The sequence below is a fragment of the Sylvia atricapilla genome, chromosome 3 (genome assembly GCF_009819655.1).
Source record: "Sylvia atricapilla isolate bSylAtr1 chromosome 3, bSylAtr1.pri, whole genome shotgun sequence".
NCBI classification, from domain to species: Eukaryota; Metazoa; Chordata; class Aves; order Passeriformes; family Sylviidae; genus Sylvia; species Sylvia atricapilla.
This window is the reverse complement of record NC_089142.1, coordinates 26,814,075-26,833,790: the sequence shown is the minus strand read 5'-3', so window position 1 is coordinate 26,833,790 and position 19,716 is coordinate 26,814,075. Positions and strand designations below refer to the sequence as shown.

The window sequence follows — 19,716 nt, the reverse complement described above, 5'->3', positions numbered from 1 at the left end:
CAGTGAGCAGTGCCAAGCCCCAAAGTCTTTCCTGAAAACCTTCGTGGAAAGTCTGCTGCTTTGGTTCTCTTGGTAAGCTCTTCCCTCAGGAGCCACTCTCAGTCCTAAAGCTTTTTGATAGAGTTTTATCCCTAGAAGTCTGGCTGAATTTATAACCCAGAAGCAAAGGATCTCTATGCAGAACTGGCAATAATCTACAAAATGGAGCTATGTCATGCGGCTTAGATCTCACAGCCATAAGAAGGCCTCCAATTTATTCTTAGAGAAGCCATTTGTGTTTATTGCATGAGAGGAGAAATAACTTCTAGATCACATATCCAGAACTGAAAGGCACTATAGCTGAGATAAAACTTTAGCTTGTTTAACAAATTCAGTTCTTTAAAAAACAATGCACTGGGGCTTTTTTAAAGCCCTCTGCACTGTTTCTATAACCATTTGTTTTCTGAGTATAAAAAAGCCATAAGGAAACAAACATTTAATATATTTGGCATTTTATATATTAAAGCAGTTGGTTAGAGTAATAAAATTATTATGAATATTTATAACAAATCTACTACCAATGCTAGAAGCAATGAAAATTGGCACTGCAAAGTCAGTTGCTCTCAGATGTGATTTTTATACTTATGTACAACATATAAAATAGATTATTGTCATTTTCCTTTTTAAAAAACCTACAGTCTCTCCTACTGCTTCTCCCCATGGACCATATGAGAACATTATAGCCTCATCTCTGTGAAGCCACTTTCCCACTATCATTAATTCTATTGATGTCTCTCCTGTGTTTGTCCTTCCAGCTGTGTGTTCAAAACAGCAGTAGTTCAAAGTCAGATACTTCCATTAGGAGCTAGTTTTACACAAGTTAATGAGTCAATTTTCTTCCACACAGTAGCAGTAATTCTACAGAAGAGTTCACATAAATTTTAAAATGTCCTAAACAGTTTTTTCCTTCTTCAGTGTTTAATTTGGACTTTATAAAAATTAATTTTCCTGCTTTTCTTATTCTATTGAAATAAACACCATCAAACACTCTAGGTACATTTCATATGTGCTGCTAATTATCTCTGAGCTGTACAGAAGTTAATACACAGTAAAAATCTTCATGTAATAAACTAAATATCCTTCTTTTGAAGAGCAAATTTCAATAAAAATATTTAATTAAAACTGCAATCATGTAATAATTTCATATATCTTTGTACAGTGGATCTGAATTTATATAGCAGAAGACCATATAATTAAATATAAATGGACAGTAAAACACATCAGATATAACAATAGAAAGGTTCTAGTTTATTTTTAAATGCAGCTTCTGAGAAGTTAAAATCAAGCCTGTGCTCAAGTTTAAACCACATTTCAAAGACACAGAAATTCCCCACATTTCTTCTTTACTGACTTCCCTATCTAATAAGGAGCTGGCCTCTTGGGATAAGGAAAATGTCTGTAGAAGTCCATAAAATTTCACTCAGCCAGCTCAGCACCGTGTATTTCTGAAGCACATAACTTACAATATTTTTTTTGTGTTTAATAATGCCAGTAAGATCAGACATACATTCTCCATGTGCTGTATAAATTTTGTGGTTCTTGATGATTAGTTTTCATTCTTTAGTATTTGTCCTTTTGTCATCTACTACCAAAAAACTAAAAAACGCCCATTCTTGATTTGCATTTCTATATTATAATTAAATACTAATAACATATATGCAGCCCAGGATACAATTGGCTTTCTGGACTGCAAGCACACGTTATCAGTTTGTGTCCAGCTTTTCATCCACCACCACATCCCACCCTCTCTACTTAGGCCTGTCTCAATCCCTTTCCCCTCAGCTCATGTTGATACCAGAGGTTTCCCCAAACCATGTGTAGGACCTTGCATTTGGCCTTGTTGAGCCTGGTCATGGACTCCCATGGATCCACTTCTCAAGCTTGTTCAGGTCCCCCTGGATGGTGTCCCATATTTCAGGTGTATCACCTGCACTGCTCAGCTTGGTGCCAACTGCAAATTTGTTGGCTTATTATGTCTGTATAGTAAGTTGGGACCAATTACTTTTCTCTTTTAAGGTTTGAAGTCACTTATGTGTCCTGATGTATTGTAGGTTAATGATCAATATTGTAAAGTTTTAAAGTCTATCAGTTCAAATAAGCGTGTAAAACGTTCTCCCCAAATTAGTCCCTACATCCACTGAGAAGCTACACTTTTGTTGGATATGAGCTAAATTTATATATATTTCTTGCAGTTATTTTTCTAGTGTGAGTGATGTCTAAAATTTCTGTTAGGAATGAACTTCACACTCAAAAAGTGTAAGCAGATTTTTTTTTTTAGGCTAAGGATTTTGTTTTCTTCATTTAAACAATTTTCAGAGCTCCATCAGTGCAGAAAAATAAAAATACTATTTCTTTTTAATCATTTGTCCAAACAGCATGTTTTGACTCCTTGAAGCCTTTTGTCATAAACCAGTCATTTCAGTTCCTAATGTCAAAAATATCTATGGAAAAATTCGAAAATATAAACACTTCTATGGATGTACACATAACTTAGATTATATTTGTAGAATGAGGGGCAGCAGGAAGGGGTGGGCAAAGAAGAAAATCTGAGCATAGGAATAAATAATACAACAGAAAAATGCAAGATAAATCAGAAATTGAAAGCATTCATACCCAGTTTAATGCCTAAATTTTGGGTTGAGTAATTTTCTCCATGCACTTTAAAAGGGGCAAAGCAGTCCAACACATGAACATCTTCATTTTGAAAACCATCTTACCAGGAAATTGAAAACTGTGGAGGAAAAAAAGAAAGGTTATTGTACCAGTATGCCATGGACATGATTACAATTAAGCTTAAAGAAATTGCTTAATGTTTGTGGAAAGTGCTGGCTTAAGCATCCCTAAGAACTTGTCCTTCAATTATCCTCAAAATTATTCAGGCATACTCTGGAAATAGTGATTCAGCTCCTGAATGCTATCTTGCCAGCAATACATTTCACCCCAGGTGCAGAAAAGTCACTTTGCTAGAGGAAAAGTAAATGTAGTTTTCACAACTCCTCTTCTGAGAACATATTTTTTTTAAGTTAACGTGTATCCACTAGAAATAGGGTTAGACTTCAGTGAACTTGTTTGAAGTTCTTTCTTGCAGAATGGACTTAAGACATGTAAATAAAGAAAATACTGGCTTAAGAATTTTTACCCATAAATAGTAATGGTTAGTGACTGAGTAGATAAAAGATTGTGAGTTAAGTCAAGGAGAATTTCCAGATGTGTCCTCATGAGAAAAACCTCATAAAGGAGAAACTATCTTATAAATCCCATTTGTATAGGTACAGTGGCAGAAAAAATGAGACCAAAGAAAATGTATGCCCATTGCTGAATGAGGCTGATGACATTGTAAGATTTACTTGTAATTAGACTTACACTGTAAGTTTTTGCTTATGATATGTGCTTTAAAATTTCCCAAGTCCTGTGCCAGGTGGCAAAATTAAGATGAATGAAATACATCAGTTAAAGAGAAATGCAAAACCCAGACCACAGGCAATGAGGGTATTTACAAATGTCCAAAGGGCATGACAGGATACATCTGTGTAGGATGGGGGAGTGGGCCAATGTAACCAAATCATAACAAAGGGTAAGGTAGCTTCATCTAATACTGGCTTGCATTAGTAAAAACATAGAGAGCAGGTCAAGTTAAGTCACCAATCCCTTCTGCCCAGCACTTGATAAGTTACCTGTGGAGTACTCTGTGATGTATAGAACTTCAATGTACAAAAAATAAGGCTGTTAAAATTGTAACAAGTCTAGTAGTGGCATCAACATTTTGAAAATTTTGCAGAATATGAGAAAAGACTGAAGGATCTGTCTTTGTTAAGCCCTGAAAACAGAGAGCTGAATGGCGACATAATTCTTTTCTTCAGCTCCTCATTAGGTGGTCATAAACAAGATGGAGCCAAATTTTTCTTAGGGGTGCACAGCCCAGGAGTGAGGCAACTGTCAGAAGTTGCAACAAAGAAAATTATGGCTAGGTATTAAGAAGAAATTTTTCATAATATAGTGTGAGTGTACTTAAGTGCTGCAACAAGTTGCCCAGAAAGGCAGTGGAATTGTCATCCTTGAAGATATTCAGACCTCAAGTAGACAAGATCCTGAGTAACCAGCTAGCATTTAAAGTTTGACGTGCTCTGAGCAAGTTGTATGCTATGACCTTCAAAGGTCTCTCTCAATATAAATAATTCTGGAGTCCTATGAATATAAAATATATTGACATCCAGGATAAATCATGTTTCTATAGGTTTGTCTGGGATCAACTTTCTGAACTAACAGAGATAGACAGACCCATAGAAACAGTTACCTAAAACATGCCATCTTGTTTTTACCTCTTATAACCTTTCACCTAGTAGTGTCATATTTAATCAAACATAATATCAAGGACAAGGACAGTACATAGCAATGAAAGATGTTCCTGGAGATCGAGGGTAAAGAAATCAGAAAATGTCAGGAGCTTGTATGGGTATTGTCACAACAGAGTGATGCAGGAATAAAAATGCAGAAAATACAAAGGAATATACAGCTTCTGGAGAACACTTTGTTCTTCCAGGCCTTGGAAGGTAAGTCACACTAATTCTGTAATTAGTCACACTAATTCATGCTCCTCTTATACCTAGGTCACTTTGGAGATGGTAGTCTACTTTAGTTATCTGCTGTTTCAATCACTGAATGAAGAGATTCACTGCATCAGCGTAGTTCTCTTAAAGCCTTCACTTGACCACCTAAGTACTGCTCATTTTTTACAAAATATATATGTCAGATAGGGAATCAGAGATCACTGTAGAGGGAATGTGTAAAAGACTGAGAGGTAGGGCCAGTTTCCAGCTTTAAAACAAACTTGAATTAATTAATTCACAAACAGCATATAAATTGCTAGAAGTTTTCAAGATTATGAGACATTGTCAGTACACCTAGGTACTGTTACTCTGTAACATTTTCATTCTAAATTCTCTGTGATCACACAATGCTGAGGAGCTGATGTCAAAGAGTTAGTGCTGACTGTGGTGGTCCCTGGTGGTACTTAACAACGAAGGTCAAGGTAATTTGTCTCATGAGCTCTTTGATAAGAGAAGCCATTACTGAATTGAACTTGTCTTCTGTCTCCATCTTTCCTCTACATATTTGATGGTTTGCAATATTTTATTTCTCCCCCAACGCACTACCTCGCCCTTCAAAAAATTATGGTCACCTCCTAGTACTATTTGCCTTGGGGCTTTTTACAGTAATTTTTTTTCTGTAGTCAGCAATATATTCCGCCTATTTTCTGTCCCGTATGTTAATCTTTTTCTTTGGCAACTTTCTTTTTACTTGTATGAGTCACTACAATGCATCTCTTCTGTTTTGGTGGTCACATGTACACATACTCATGTAAAATGTTTATGCATTGTCAACCTGCTACACCATGAAGTGTTCTAAAATAATTTCGTGCTACTGTTTGCTATACTGTTTTATTGCCCATGTAATGGGATTCAAGACAAGCTACTAATAATTATATTTGATCAGAGCAATTGTATTTATATGAGCATTTGAATGAGTTTCACAGAACTCTTTTGAGAAGATAATATAATCTTCAGGTCTTCCCCTTTCTTCTGAATAATCCATTTTATATTATTTTATTTACAGGTAGAGTCTGCATGTATAACAGAAACAGTGCACTATGTTTTCTGGTTACTGGTTGGAGACAGTGTTTGTCTTGCAGGCTTTGTTATCATCACTGCCCAATTCCTCCCTCATTTCTATCCCTTTGAAATCCATTTTGCACACTCAGTTCCTCTGTTCCTGTTGGCGTTTTTATCCCTTACAGCCAGTAATTTCCTCCAACTCATATGTCCTTTTTTTCCCCAATTTTTGAACAGACACGGTAGATGAGTTTTGCCTCTCTCAACTGTTTCATCATCTGCAAATACAGGCATGAAGAATAATCTCAGCTGGGTGCAACACTGCATTCTATCACACTTCTACTCAGTGGTAAAATATAAGACCCAGAGATAATTCTACAAACTTTCACATTGCATTTTCATTTTGAGTTTTCTGTTTTCTGCTTGTTTGTGTGTTTGTGATATCTAGTGTCTCTGTGCACCTGGATGGACAGGAGAATTTTGCCAACTTGCTGAAAATGCATGTTTAATTTACCCAAATAATTGCTCTGATGGAGCAACTTGCATTGATATGAGTCAACTGAGAGAACAACCTGTGTTACAGTGTTTGTGTCCTCGTGATTTTACAGGTAAGACACATACAAATCATGTAGAAGTTTGTAATTTCATTTCTTTTTAAATATTCAAATACAAGAATGCTGGATTAAAAAAGAAAAAAAGGAATAAAGAAGCATTTGGAGAGTAACCACACCTCTCTGCATTTTCTGCCCTCTGCTGGGATGCTTCTAAAATCTGAATGGAATTTACAGGTTACTTTTGAATTTTCCAATTAAGGTTACAGTAAGAATAGTCCTAGAATAAGATTTAGCTTCAGTTTAAGAGACTAAGTGTTTTTCTGTGTATAAAAGTTTTGCATGTGAACTGTATGTCTGATGTCTAATTATAGTTCCTGGATATCTAATTAATGAGAGAAAGGGAGTTCAGGAAGTTTGTTAGTTTGTATCAGCCTGTATTTACTCAGATAACTTTATGAGGCCAAGATTCTTTTTTGTGGATTCTCATCGTAAAAGGGCTCTATATACTGCAATAGTTTTTTTTGGTTTTTTTTTACTTTTTCTATTTTTAAATAGCCAGTTACTTCTTCAGTCTTGTTCCATAGAAAATTTTATTTATGCCTATTTACTGATTCACTTATGTATTTGGAAAGGGAAAGAGAGGAGGGAAATGTAGTAGCAATTTTGGTACATCTACTTCACTCTGAATTAAATAGTTTCTGCAACCAGAAAAGCTATTGTAGTTTCATTTCTATTGGTTCTTAATTGTGAATTTAAATTACAAACCCTATAGATGCATCTTTTGCATTAACAGTCAAATCATGTTTGAAAAAGACATCTTAGTGAACACAAAATATGACTTGATGTAACATTGTCAGGTGTGAAAAGGGGAACTTTGATTTAAAAAGTAATAAACTCACTTCAATCTGGTTCCATACTCTTTAAAAAATCCTTGTAGAAACTTAATGTATACACATGAAATTTGAAACTATAGATTTTATTTTTTTAATATATAAAATATTTTGGTTATGTACTTCAAAAAATGTTCCCACGTTAAGTTTAAATGCTCAGAGCATAAAGGATTATAAAAATAGGGTTTTTTGTTGAATAGGTGCAATTATTTTTGTGCTTTTAATTTCCTTCTACAGTTGGTTTCTTATTTTCATTTTCATTTTTCTTTTCTCTGAAAGTGGATAAAAACCTTTGAATCTACAACAGTGCTTGTAAGTTATATGTCTTATGACATATCAGCAATTTTTCAGGTCCTGCACAGTAGAACAATTGTCCTTGAATAAGCTCTCACTAATTTATTGCTATCTTTCCTTGTGTGTAGAGAAATCATATTGGCATGAATTGATTTGGCATGTTAGACACTTCATTCTCACTTCACAGAAAAGTCCTCTAATTAAAATAATCTTACTACTGCTAAAATGAACTGAATCCCAAGACAACTCACCAACCAGAGTTAAAAGTACTTCAATTGCATATTTTTTCCTTATCTTGAAACTTTTTATAACACTCATTAAGATTGTTCATAGATCTATCCACATTTTTTTTCTCTTTCATTTTTTTATTGAGACAGATTTTTGAACTTCTACAGGTATATGGGAAATGTATATAAACTTTGTATATATGTACAAATGTATATGTACTTTGATGGAGATTGCACTATTGAACTGTGTAGGATACTTGAAACAGTACTGAGTAGAAAGCATCTCTGGTGCCAGAATAACTAATGTCCCAGAGAAGAAGAAATGGGATATAAAAGTTCCTGTATCTTTCACAGTCTGCTTAAGGCAGCATTTATACCACTGAATAAAATATTTCATGGCCTAATTTTAATCCTTCTCTCTGGTTAAATTCACATTTTTAAATTCTTTTGTTCTCAAGGATATGGTGGTGACATATTTTAACCCTGGTGGGCAGCTGGTTGTTTACCCTTCCCCAGTGAGGTGTTGGAATTAATTGGAAGCACAAAAGCAAGAAAACCTGAGATAAAGATAAATCATTAGGTCAAGCAAAGACTGTTTACATAGGTGAAGTAAAATGAGGAATTCATTCAGTATTTGCTGTTAGCAGGCAAGAGTTCTAGACATTTCTAGATATATGGGGAAAGTCTCTGTTTCATGTTGAAGTACAGTGGTAATATCATAAGTCTCAAAACTCTAATAGATAAAAAAAGTAGCACTTTTTTTTTTTTTTTTTTTTTTTTTTTTTTTTTTTTTTTTTTTTTTTTTTTTTTTTTTCTTCCACAGCTCTAATCCCTATAGCAAAGAGAATTGTGGGAGGTGCCTGTAGCACAGGAGTCAACTGGAATTTCACAGCACTATCTGCCTCAGCAACAGACACCGTCATTTTTAACATTGCACTTTATATGTTATTGCCATTGTCACCTCTGAAAGAGAATTGGTTAGGGCACATAGATCCCAAACATCAACTACCATCTAGTGAAATAATGGAATAAAAGGAGTCACTTGTTAAGCAGTGCTACAGGAATTCACTCAGAATACGTACATTCATAGGTGAATAAAAGCAGAACAGCTTGTTGCTTTTCAGAAGAATCAATTTTTTTATTAAAGAACTTTCAGAGATAACTGACAGAAAGCAATAATAACAGCTGAAGTATTTCTCATTCTAACCCTCTTCAGCCCAGAAACCTTACCTGCTTTTTAAAATGTCTTTTAAGAGAAATGTACATATAGCATTAGTTAAGGTGAAAGGAAAATGGTTTTAGCTAGTCTGTTCCTTTAACTTTGTTCCCAATGCAGATCTCTACCAATGCCAGTAAAAGCCCAAGGAAAAACAAGGGTTACACTGACTCTGTAAGTCAGAATGATAGCATGTACTAAATTGGAAGGGACCCCCAAAGACCACCATGTCCAAGTCCTGGCTCTGCACAGGACCACACCAAAAATTACACCAAGTTCCTGAGAACATTTTACAAGCACTTTTTTAGTGCTGTCAGGCTTGGTGCTGTGACCACTTCCCTGGGGAGTCTGTTCCCTTTTGGGGGAGGAACCTTCTCTTGACATTCAACCTAAACCTTCCTCAACTCAGTTTCATGTCATTCACTTAAGTCCTGTCACTGGTCACCAGAGAGAAGAGATTAGCATGTACCCCTTCTCTTCCTCTCATGAGGATGTTAAAAATCAGGTTGAGGTATCCCCTCAGTCCCTTCCGAACAGGCCTAATGATCTCAGCTGCTCTTCATATGGTTTCCTTTCTAGGCCTTTTCACCTCTTTGTGGCCTTCCTTTAGATGCTCTCCAATAGCTTTATATCCATCTCATATTGTGGTGCCCAAAACTGCATCTAAGACTCCAGGTGGTCACCAGAAGATGTGTTCTAAGGACACCCATCCTTACAAAGACCTCTCACCTAAGATGACAGCAATGTGAATTATGTGAAAACCCAACCGTTTCGGTTCATCTAGGGCACTCTACTGTACTAGTTGTAATGAAAGGATAGAGAAGTAAACAATGAAAAAATAAAAAGGACACATTATTCATACTGTCATAATGTTTAATTTGAAGCAGATAAACTTCTGAACAATAAGTAAGGGCTAGGGCTAATGATGTTGCACCATACCCCAAGCTGACTGCGATCTAGAGTAGTTCGAGTCAACAATTTTTTCTCAGGTCTTGATTCCCACACAAAATACTAAGGCGATTGAAATTTTTGTGCTGGAAATACTTCTATTATTTTGGAATGAAGCAATTGCATGAAAAGCCAAAAGACTATAAAAACATTCTACATGAAAATTCAAGGTAAAATGTAATATCAATATTTAAGTTCTACCTGCTTTTAAAATAGAACAAAATGCTCCCAGTGCAGGGGGATATTAATGACTATGTTCATATTTCCTAGAAGTTCAGTTTCTGATTTAATTTGCTGTGCATGATGTATTTTGCCCATTGGAATAAGTAAGAATTTTGATGGAATTTTTGTTCATTAAGAATAGTTACGGTAAACTTAAAAATGCTGGATTTTTTAAAAAACAAGGCTGTATCGAGGTCTGGATTTCTAAGCATATCATTAGTAAAGTTCTCAACTGGAAGACATGCATTAAAATATGCCCTTAAACTTGGCATATGGAATCCTCCAGGTAGCTACATCTGCTCACAAACTCCAAAAATTACTCTCACCCACCTCTATCAACCTTGAATTTTTTAAGACAAGTACAAGCTACGTGATTTTCTGGCACTATGAGCCCAAAACTCAAACTAAAGAGATATTTTACATCATTAACTGAATATTTAAAAAGTAGCAAAGTTTCAGGGACATAGCAGAAAGGTTTCCTATTCACAATATATTCCTATGAAAGTCTCACCTCAAGTCCAGGTGCATGTTAAACAGCCCACCATTTAATTCTCCTCCTTTCCACTTCCTACCATCTATCATGTCACATTTTATTAAGGTATACAGTTTGAAGATTTACCTGTCAGGGAGCTAGAACTGTGTTGATTTCCTTTGATTTATCTGACTCTTCTAGGTTTACAGCTATTGATATCTATCCTTTCCTTTTTCATTCATTCAGAGTAAAACTTAAAAGGTTTGTGTTTTTTTTTTTTTTTTTCTCTCTGTGGATAGTTTGTTTCTCTTATTGAAAAGATCACTGCATTATTCATTCTCATTCCCAAATATATAAATCTGCTGTTAGCGACAAGGGAAACTTAGCTTTCTCTAAACATTCAGAGAGGTAGTTGGATAAATAGGGAAAATTTAAATAGCTGCATATCACCCCCCAAAAAAATCACATTATCAGTGGGAAACATGAAGGATGTAGGCCTTTTATGCAAAATCAGTCAAAAAGTCTTCTTAACAAATTGAAGTGCTTAAAAATCTTCATTAATTTTAATGACCATAAAGACATTATTTTCTGCTTCTCAGCTGAACCTGTGTTTACTCAGCCAAGTACACCGTTTCAGATCTTACCAAGGAACAACAATTTTCAACAGCATTATAAATCACCTATCACACTAATGGGTTTAAAACATGACAAGGTGTGCAGTGTAGGTATAATTATAGCACATTTAAGAATATAGTGCACTGGAAAGATGAATAATACTTTAGTGTAGAACTAGTGACTGTTTTCATTAACAAAGCTCTGTAGCTCTGTTTTAATTCCTTAAAAGACCTCAGACTTATGTCTTTTAGCATTGAATACCAAATTTCCTCTTTAAAATGTGGATAATCAGGCTAGTTACACACTGCTTTCTTTTTTTCAGACACAATGTACAACGACATTAGCTGGCATAGCCTATTGTATCTCCACTGAAGCTGGGATAATGCTAATATATGAACAAGTTAATCTGGACTTTCTTATGCTATATTTCAACCTTTGTCTGCAGTAGTCGTTCCCTCTATTAAAAAAAAAAAACAAAAAAACAACCCAAATGCATTCTGTTGAAATACAATACCACTTTGTCAGAGACTTAAAGCATGGCTTTATCTGTGTTCATGATGTCTTCTTTTTTTTTTTTTTTTTTTTCGTGTTTTTTTTTTTGTTTTGTTTTGTTTGGTTTTTTTTGTTTGGTTGGGTTTGTTTTGTTTTGTTTTGTTTTTTAGTAGTAATAAAGTAACTTTTTCTTGTCACATAAACAGACTTCTTAGACATTTTGTGACCTTTCACTATTTTGCTTTTGTTTATTTGGGTTTTTTTGTCCTGAGTCACGTCACAAACTTCCATTCAGCAGCAACTTCTATACTTTAGTCTTCTCTTTTGGACTCTCTGAATGGCTCAGGTTTATTTTTTCTGCAATATACTTGCCTCCATTTCTATTTACTGAGATGTATCTCACTTTAGACACATGTTCCTTCAAAATCTTTGACTTCTTTAGGTTTGTTTTTATTATACCTTTCTCCTCAGCATTTGCCATCAATTTAGTATAAACTCTCTATCGGAGGTTTAATTTATGCTTCAGATGAGAACATTTCAGATGAGAACATTAGATAATATTGAATTTACATCAGAATACTGCATCCAGTCCTATAGCCCTCAGCGCAGGAAAAACATAGGGCCAGTGCAGAGGACTGGAACAATTCTCCTGTGAGGAAATTCTAAGAGGATTGGGGTTGTTCAGCTTGAAGAAGAGAAGATTCTCTAAACACCTTATTGAGGCATTTCAATACTCCAGCTTGCAAAAAATCTGAAGAACTTTTTACAAGGGTCTGTAGCAGTAAGTGACAGGGTAAAGGCTTTAAATTGAAAAACAATAAATTTACAACTACATATAAGGAAGAAATTTTTCAGAATGAGAATTGTGAAACACTGGATGAGGTTGCCCAGAGATGAGATAGATGCCTCATCTGTGGAAGCATTCAAGGACAATTTGGACTGGACTCTGAGCAACCTGAGTTAAAGGTGTCTCTGCTCATTGCAGGAGGCTTTGGTTAAATGATCTTTAAAGGTCTCTGCCAACGCAATCTATTCTATTATCCCACAATCAATCTTTGTGTCACCCACCCAAAGTTTGACTGTTGCCTCAGTGCACTGACATTTACCTTTACTCCAGGCTCATAAACCATTATCTATTCTCAATCCAGAGCTCTTGTATCTAAATAATTAGACTCAATTTGCCAAGGAATATTTTCTAAAACATAAAAAAGCTCCACATCCTCTCTGGAACCCAAGTGTGATGTTCAAGTGTCTTCCAGAGAGCAGAGGAACCTACAAGTATGGTGCTTTTTATCCAGGCTGGGTAGGATGCCCTTTCCAGAATCTCCCCTCTCTCAGTGAGTGTCTCTGTATTATTTCATATTTCACTTATGATGAGTTATAAAGGATCAAGCTAGGTGAAATTTCTGTGTACCAGGTATGAAAATTGTTTTGCATATTCTCCTAGTATACTGTTGTGTTTTTTATATGAACCAGATTTTTAATGAGACATATAAAGGGCACTTTGCCCAACAACAAAACAAAGAAACAAACACACCTTCACAAGAGGATAGAGACCATGAAAGACAGGTCTGAAAAAGAATTTACCAACAGATGAATCTTTATGACCAGATTCCCAGCTAAATCCTGAATGCAGCTAAGAGAAAGGACAGATAATCTATTAAATGGTCAAAAAGTCTAATTGTATGTTCCAGAATAATGAGTTCATTTAACAGCCGAGGTTATTAAAATACATCTCAAACAAATTGAAAGTCATTCTGTAAAAAGTAACTCAGCTAAAGACTGCACTCTAGCAACAGTTGCAGGGGTGCTTTCAGAAAAGACTATTTCGAAGTGCCCTTAAATGATTAGTTGCATTCTAAACCAGTAGAAGGTAAAAATTTAACTGCATATTTAACATTTGAGAATATCTGACCGTGTATAATTCGTGCAGTTGTAGACAACTGCAATAAGTCATAAGCTGACTGTGATCAGTGGAAGTCTTTTGGATCTTTTCAAAAATATTAAATTCAGGTTCATGTAAATAAATTATGATAGCTAGTAAATTTTAAGAATAAGCATAATAATGTTCACTTGAACCGAAAAATGTTTCTATTATAGTTTGTACCCTCTTAGACTATGAAGCTGGCACAGTACTCAATGAATCTAGGGTGCTTTACTTTGGCTGCCTTATCTATTGGGATGTGTGCCTTTATGTTGAAAAGGTTATGTTGCTTACCCAATAAAGGAAATAGTTTTTTAGAACACTGACCCGTAATAAGGTGTAAATGTGCCAAATCACTTACACTTAATCAAAATCTAGTCAGACTTTTTGCATGATGAATTCCAGTCTTGGAATTGTTATTTCCAACCCCAGTAAATTATTGTTTTTCACAAGCTAGTGGAAACTATCCCCTTTATATGTTAAATAGAAAAGCTGTGTCATTAGAAAATTATCGCATTGTTCTTGGGTTTACCTTTTTTTAATTTCTTTCTCACAGAAAAATAACCCTTCTGCACAGGGATTTATGAAACACCATCCTAAAATGGAGATACAAAAGAATTTTGGAAGTAAAATACTGAAAAAAAAAATTAAACTTGCAAATTTCAACAAAATAAATACTTTTAGATTAATACCACTGTAGATAAATATGTTCATTCTGATGCCAGCTACCATTTTAGATGGCAATATAATTTTTAATTTTTTTAAATTAAATACAGGGATATGGTAGTGGTAATCAATGAATGAGCTATCTCAAGATCATATACTTTAGAAATCTACACTTTAATAATTTAGTTTAAATCAGTTGTCTAGATTTTATCTATAGTCAGTGGAGATTTTCCTGTTTCAAGCTTCCTCAGCCCACCTATAGCAAAAATGCTTCCACCAATGAGAACAATAACATGATCCGTTCTTTAATGTTCAGCTGTAGATAAAATATTTTTTAATCAGTATGCATATATTTTGCTCTAAGAAGACTGAAAAAACACACATATTCATTTTAAATAAATACTCATTTAAATATTTATGCTATCTTACAAAATAATTTTTTCTAATGTCAAAACCAAGTCGTTTAAGCTTGATTGCTCAACTGTCAGGCAGAACTATAAACACCTACATGTGTGAAAGTCAGATCAGTTCTTTATTTCTGCTATTTTTAAAATTCTTTTCTCTTTCACTGAAATTACTTAGAAAACCACTAAGATTTATCACTATGCCTAGGTTTATCTAGGAACGTATTTATTGCACAGTTCTTCACAACTCCAAGTGAAAATAAGGTAATATTCAGAATCCATGGAAGCCTTTCTTTGAACTTTTAGTGGTTTCAATAAATATTATTGTAAGTGGATTTAGTGTATTGGAAAATAAATAAATACATGTAAAATTCCAAGAAGTGGAATAAAATGTGTAATTTTTTTAGGGCTTACAATGTCCATACCAGGCTTTTCACTCTGTGATCTCATGGAAAGAACTGAGAATTTTAGAGGGCTCCAGTCATATGACCTTTTTTGGACAGAGTTCAGGATGAGACAAATCACACAACAAAATAAGAATTTTTCATTACCTAAAATGCAATAGCATGGATGTAAACGTCAACATTTCAGAGAGTGAGCCTTAACTGCTCGTGCTCTGCCAGAGAGCATATTTTTTGAGGTTCCTACCAGCTTCTTGGTTTGAATGGTTGAAAAATAATGGTTCTGTGATTATTTCAGCATGTGTGTAGATATGCAATAAATCTAATTGGGTGTCAAATGCCTTCACAGTCAGGGAACAAGAAAACACGCACACATAAAAAGAAATTTAGAATTGTAACTTCATAAAATTACTTTGGAGAAAAAAACATTTAAAAAATAATTTTGATACAATCCAGTACTTGTACACTGAAAAGAAGTCTTAGGTTATGTATTCTTTTTGTTTGATAAACTTGTTACCATATGAAATAACAAATTAAAAATGCTTGCTGTAGATAATTTTTATACACTCTTTATTAACACACTGGTTGTTACACAGTTTCTGAAAAAAACAAAAAGATAATATTGAACAGAAAGTGGAAATACAAAAATAGACTGGAGCAGAATACAAAAATGGACTAAAGCAGATCACATAAAACTAAAAATATATCTAGCAACTGAAAGTGCAGCCAAAGTCCAAAGGAACACAAATTCTGTTTTATAGGTTAAAATGTTTGGGTCAATTAAAAATGAAACACACTAGAAGGGCTGGCTTTACTACACTGTGCAATATAGAATGCATCTGTGAGTTATATGCTTTTTAAGAACCCTCGGGAAGTTACTTGATAAAGTCAGAATTAATGGTATATAAGCTTCTAGAGGATTCTGTTATGCTCAAAATCTTTGTTATGTACAGGGCAGAAGCATACCATATATGCATGTAAGGCCAAAAATATATTGATAATGTAACTGAAATATTAAAATTAAAATCATGATCAGGGCAAATATAATTGCTGAAGAAAATGAGTGAAAATGCAGTTTTAACACAAATTCTCTCCCTTTTTATGGTATTATACTCACCCTTTTCCCTCCTCCACCAGGTCTTAAGGCCAATGGTTTCATTGTGCTGCTGTTGGGAGCACTGCTGCTGAATCTACATTCCTTCACTGGAAGGAATGTGACATTCATACTGGTGGTTTCTTCTTTACCTCCAGGATTCACCTGGGGTCATTTCTATATGTCCACTTACACATTTTTTTTTCATTGACTGAAAATCTATTTTGGGTGTTAATTTACATTTTATGGTGGGTCGAAAGTATACTAAAAAAAATTTCTTTGAGCTTTTTAGCCTTCAGACCAGTTTTGCCCAGCTACTTTAACTGGGCACTGGTGAGTTCCCAATTGTTATGATGTCTCCCACCTCTGACCACGCAGTGTTCCTCACATCATATCCTGTGTCTCTATTTCTCAAGGTCTCTTGCTATGGTACCAGCCCTGTATTTGTATACAGCACAGCAGTAGACTAGTAAATACAATTGTACTTACAACCTCTACTTGTTCCTGTTTGTTTAAGCCTGTGGCTAGTCCATGTAAAGATAAATAAAAGTAAAGTAAATCAGAAGAAAAAGCTATTGTCACAATTAGGCCAAGTAAAAATATCACTGCAGGAAAGTCTGATGACCCTCAGTTCTTGAAAATTTAGTGCAAAGCTTATGGTCTATGCTAGAAAACACAGTTTCTGCAGGGTTATGGGGAAAAAAACTCCTCAGTTTACTTTTGGAATTTGTATTGAATTTGCAACCTTTCCTTCTTCTGATCCCAGTCCATTTAAAAGATTTCTTATTCTACTGATGTTGCTTCAGCAATGTCACATTTTAGTCTTTTTAGAATTCTTAGATGAATTTTACCTGGATTAGCTTAGTTGTGGTTATTTATGTAAACAAAATAATGAGTTTATTATCAGGTATAGATGCAAGTACACTAATTTATCTGTTTCTTAGCTGGCTGATATAAACCCCAGAGCTATGTAGTTGTTTTAGCTAATCATGGATTCTAAGCTAACAAATACACAGATGGAAAGCAAGGTATACTCTTCAGGTTTAGTGTGTTAATGCAATTAAATGTCTCATCCCACAGTGAAGTAAAAGTTGCACAAAAAGTGGAAATTCAAAGCTGCATAAAACGAACGTAGAGAGGTTAAGTGTGTCTATGTATGGAGTTCAAAAAGCTAAAGCTAAGCTGGAAATTAAAAGAGCAGGAATCAGTGAGGATAAGAAACTTTCCTATAAATACATTGGTATTAAAAGAAAATTAAGGAAAATAATTATCCAATTTAACTTTTAAGAACACATCCTTAGATAAATAATATATAAGGGTATTTACAAAAATAAACGGTGCAACAGTAATTTTGATCAAATTTTTCCCTCCTTCTAATGTTGTAAAATTTCTTTTTTTTCCCTTTGTTCCTTTGGCCTGATGAATTTACTCCTGATAGAAGAATAACATGCTTAATTGTGCACAAAAATCTTGTTTGAGTTCTCTAAGTACTGCATTTCTCAATTACTCAGCCCTTGCTCAGTATGAAGTGATAATTAGGCATTAAAAGCTAAGTGGATTACTGTGGAGATTTCTCCTGATATCCATTTATCACTTAATCAGACTTTAATACCATAAATTATGCATTTCTCAGCAGTATTCAGATTCCAATAAATTTTATTACCGATTTGAGTTACTAGGTTTTCTTGACCTCATTGTGGTGAGGAAAAGTCGTAAAGTTTACTTAAAAGATACAGCCACTATAAGAATTCCAGATTTATAGTAAAATAATTCTTAAAGCCTGTTGGGTTGAACTAATACTTATTCATAAGGGTTTCTTGGAAAAGACTATTCCATGCTCTTGAATAAACATGAAAAAAATTGATCCAAAATACATATTGAGTTGAAGATTTTCTCAGGTTTTTTTGTTTGTTTGTTTTGGTGTTTTTTTGGGGTTTTTTCCCTCCTGATTTTGCCTTCCACACCTCATTAAAAAAAAAAGCAAAACCAAACAAATCCCACAATTCCTAGGAGATGGAAACTTCCTCAGCACATTCAGTTGCTTTTGGATTGAAAATACCTATTTATGTGTTAGCATACCTCTTTGTCAGTCAGTATTACAGAAAAAGTGGCTTTCTAAAAGAATTAATAATTATGAAAACTCCCCTGAAAGGCAGATACTTTGGGTTACCATTTGTGTGAATATTAACAGAGCAAATTAGAGTTACATCTTGTAAATGTAAGGTCAGAGTTTCCCATGTAATATTGCATACTGTAATAATAAATGGCAAGAAGTATCTAATTCCCTATTTTTGCATGTTCTTTCTTATTTCACAATATTTAAAAATGTTTTTCACTCAGTAAACTTCATAAATTAGTGTAAAATATAATCTTGGCTTTTAAAATTTGATAGATGTTATCAGTGGGCAGATTTTAACTGAGGAGTGAAATGATAAAATAGCTATTAAAATCCTTAAAAGCATGTCCACCAACTTGTCTGTAAATACATGAGATTGCAATTGTAGTTCAGCACGTGGCCCAAAATAGAGATTTCTGGCCAACAAATCACTGCATATTCCTGTTTGCATTTACAGAAGTCCATAAAAAGCAGTGATTAGGTCTTAATTTAGCACTCCATTCCAGCATACTGAAAGTGAAAATAAATTGGCAGAAAATACGGAAGGAAATACATTGTCCTTTTCTTGCCAAATTTTATCCTATTAATTTCTGTTTTCCTGATGTCTCTAGCTTTAGATCAAAAGGACAGATGATGACAATTTTTAAAACAATTTCATTATTTGAAGTAAATTTATTTCCTTTTTTTTTTTTACATATGAAGAATTTAAAATAAAATCCTAACTGCTGACTCAAAAATTTACAGGACATATTGTCTGATTTAAAAAATAATTCACATTTCTTGTATATTTTCCCCAAACATTTCTCTCTTTCTGCTTTTCTGCTTAATTTACTTAATTTAAGTAAATTAACACTGATTACAAACAAGCAGGTGGTAAAAACACCATTAATTTACACTTATTGTATTTTCTGAAGTTTTCCTTTTCAAAATATCTCAAAACTCCTGTACCTTCTTCTATTTTTCTCAGCAAGAAAGGGTTTTTTTCCTCTTTTCTTTATTCTTTATATTTTCTAAATTTGGAAACTGCTGCCCCTCCCCAGAATTCCTGTTGTAAAAATAGTAAATAAAAAAAAAAATCAAGGAAAATAAAATAAAGCACATCAATAAATAAAACAAAAACAAAAAACAAACAAAAAAAATCATTAAATTTTTTTCAGTACCAAAAAGAATAAGGGTAAAAAGTGAAAGTGCTCTATTTTTGTCAAATCCACTTGTTTTCCAAGACTAATGATAAACTTGATGGTTTTCCTTATTAATTCATATCACATTGCCAGAGATATATTTCTCTTCAGTACATTTTTTAGAACTGTCCAGTTACAAGTTTAATTATCTTTTCCTGCTGGGCTAAAACCAGTTTTCAGCTAAATGGGCAAGTCATTCAGTGAATCACACTAAAGGTTACCTAGGATAAATGTGGATTAGCCTTTTCCTAGCCAAAACAGAGCTCAGAAAATACATAATGAAACATGTATATAATAGATTCAAAAGTCTTGAGTAGATATCAGGGTTGACCCATGCAACATGAAAAAAAAAA

General features: G+C 34.1%; 1 protein-coding gene across 1 annotated transcript in view; it reads left to right on the top strand.

Annotated features, from left to right (window-relative positions):
• The window catches only part of EYS (eyes shut homolog), a 718,715-nt gene that overhangs the window by 54,805 nt on the left and 644,194 nt on the right, over positions 1–19,716 (top strand). Inside the window, exon 6 of the mRNA XM_066314978.1 lies at positions 6,097–6,256. Coding sequence (XP_066171075.1) covers positions 6,097–6,256 — 160 coding nt within the window. The remainder of the gene's footprint in view (positions 1–6,096; positions 6,257–19,716) is intronic.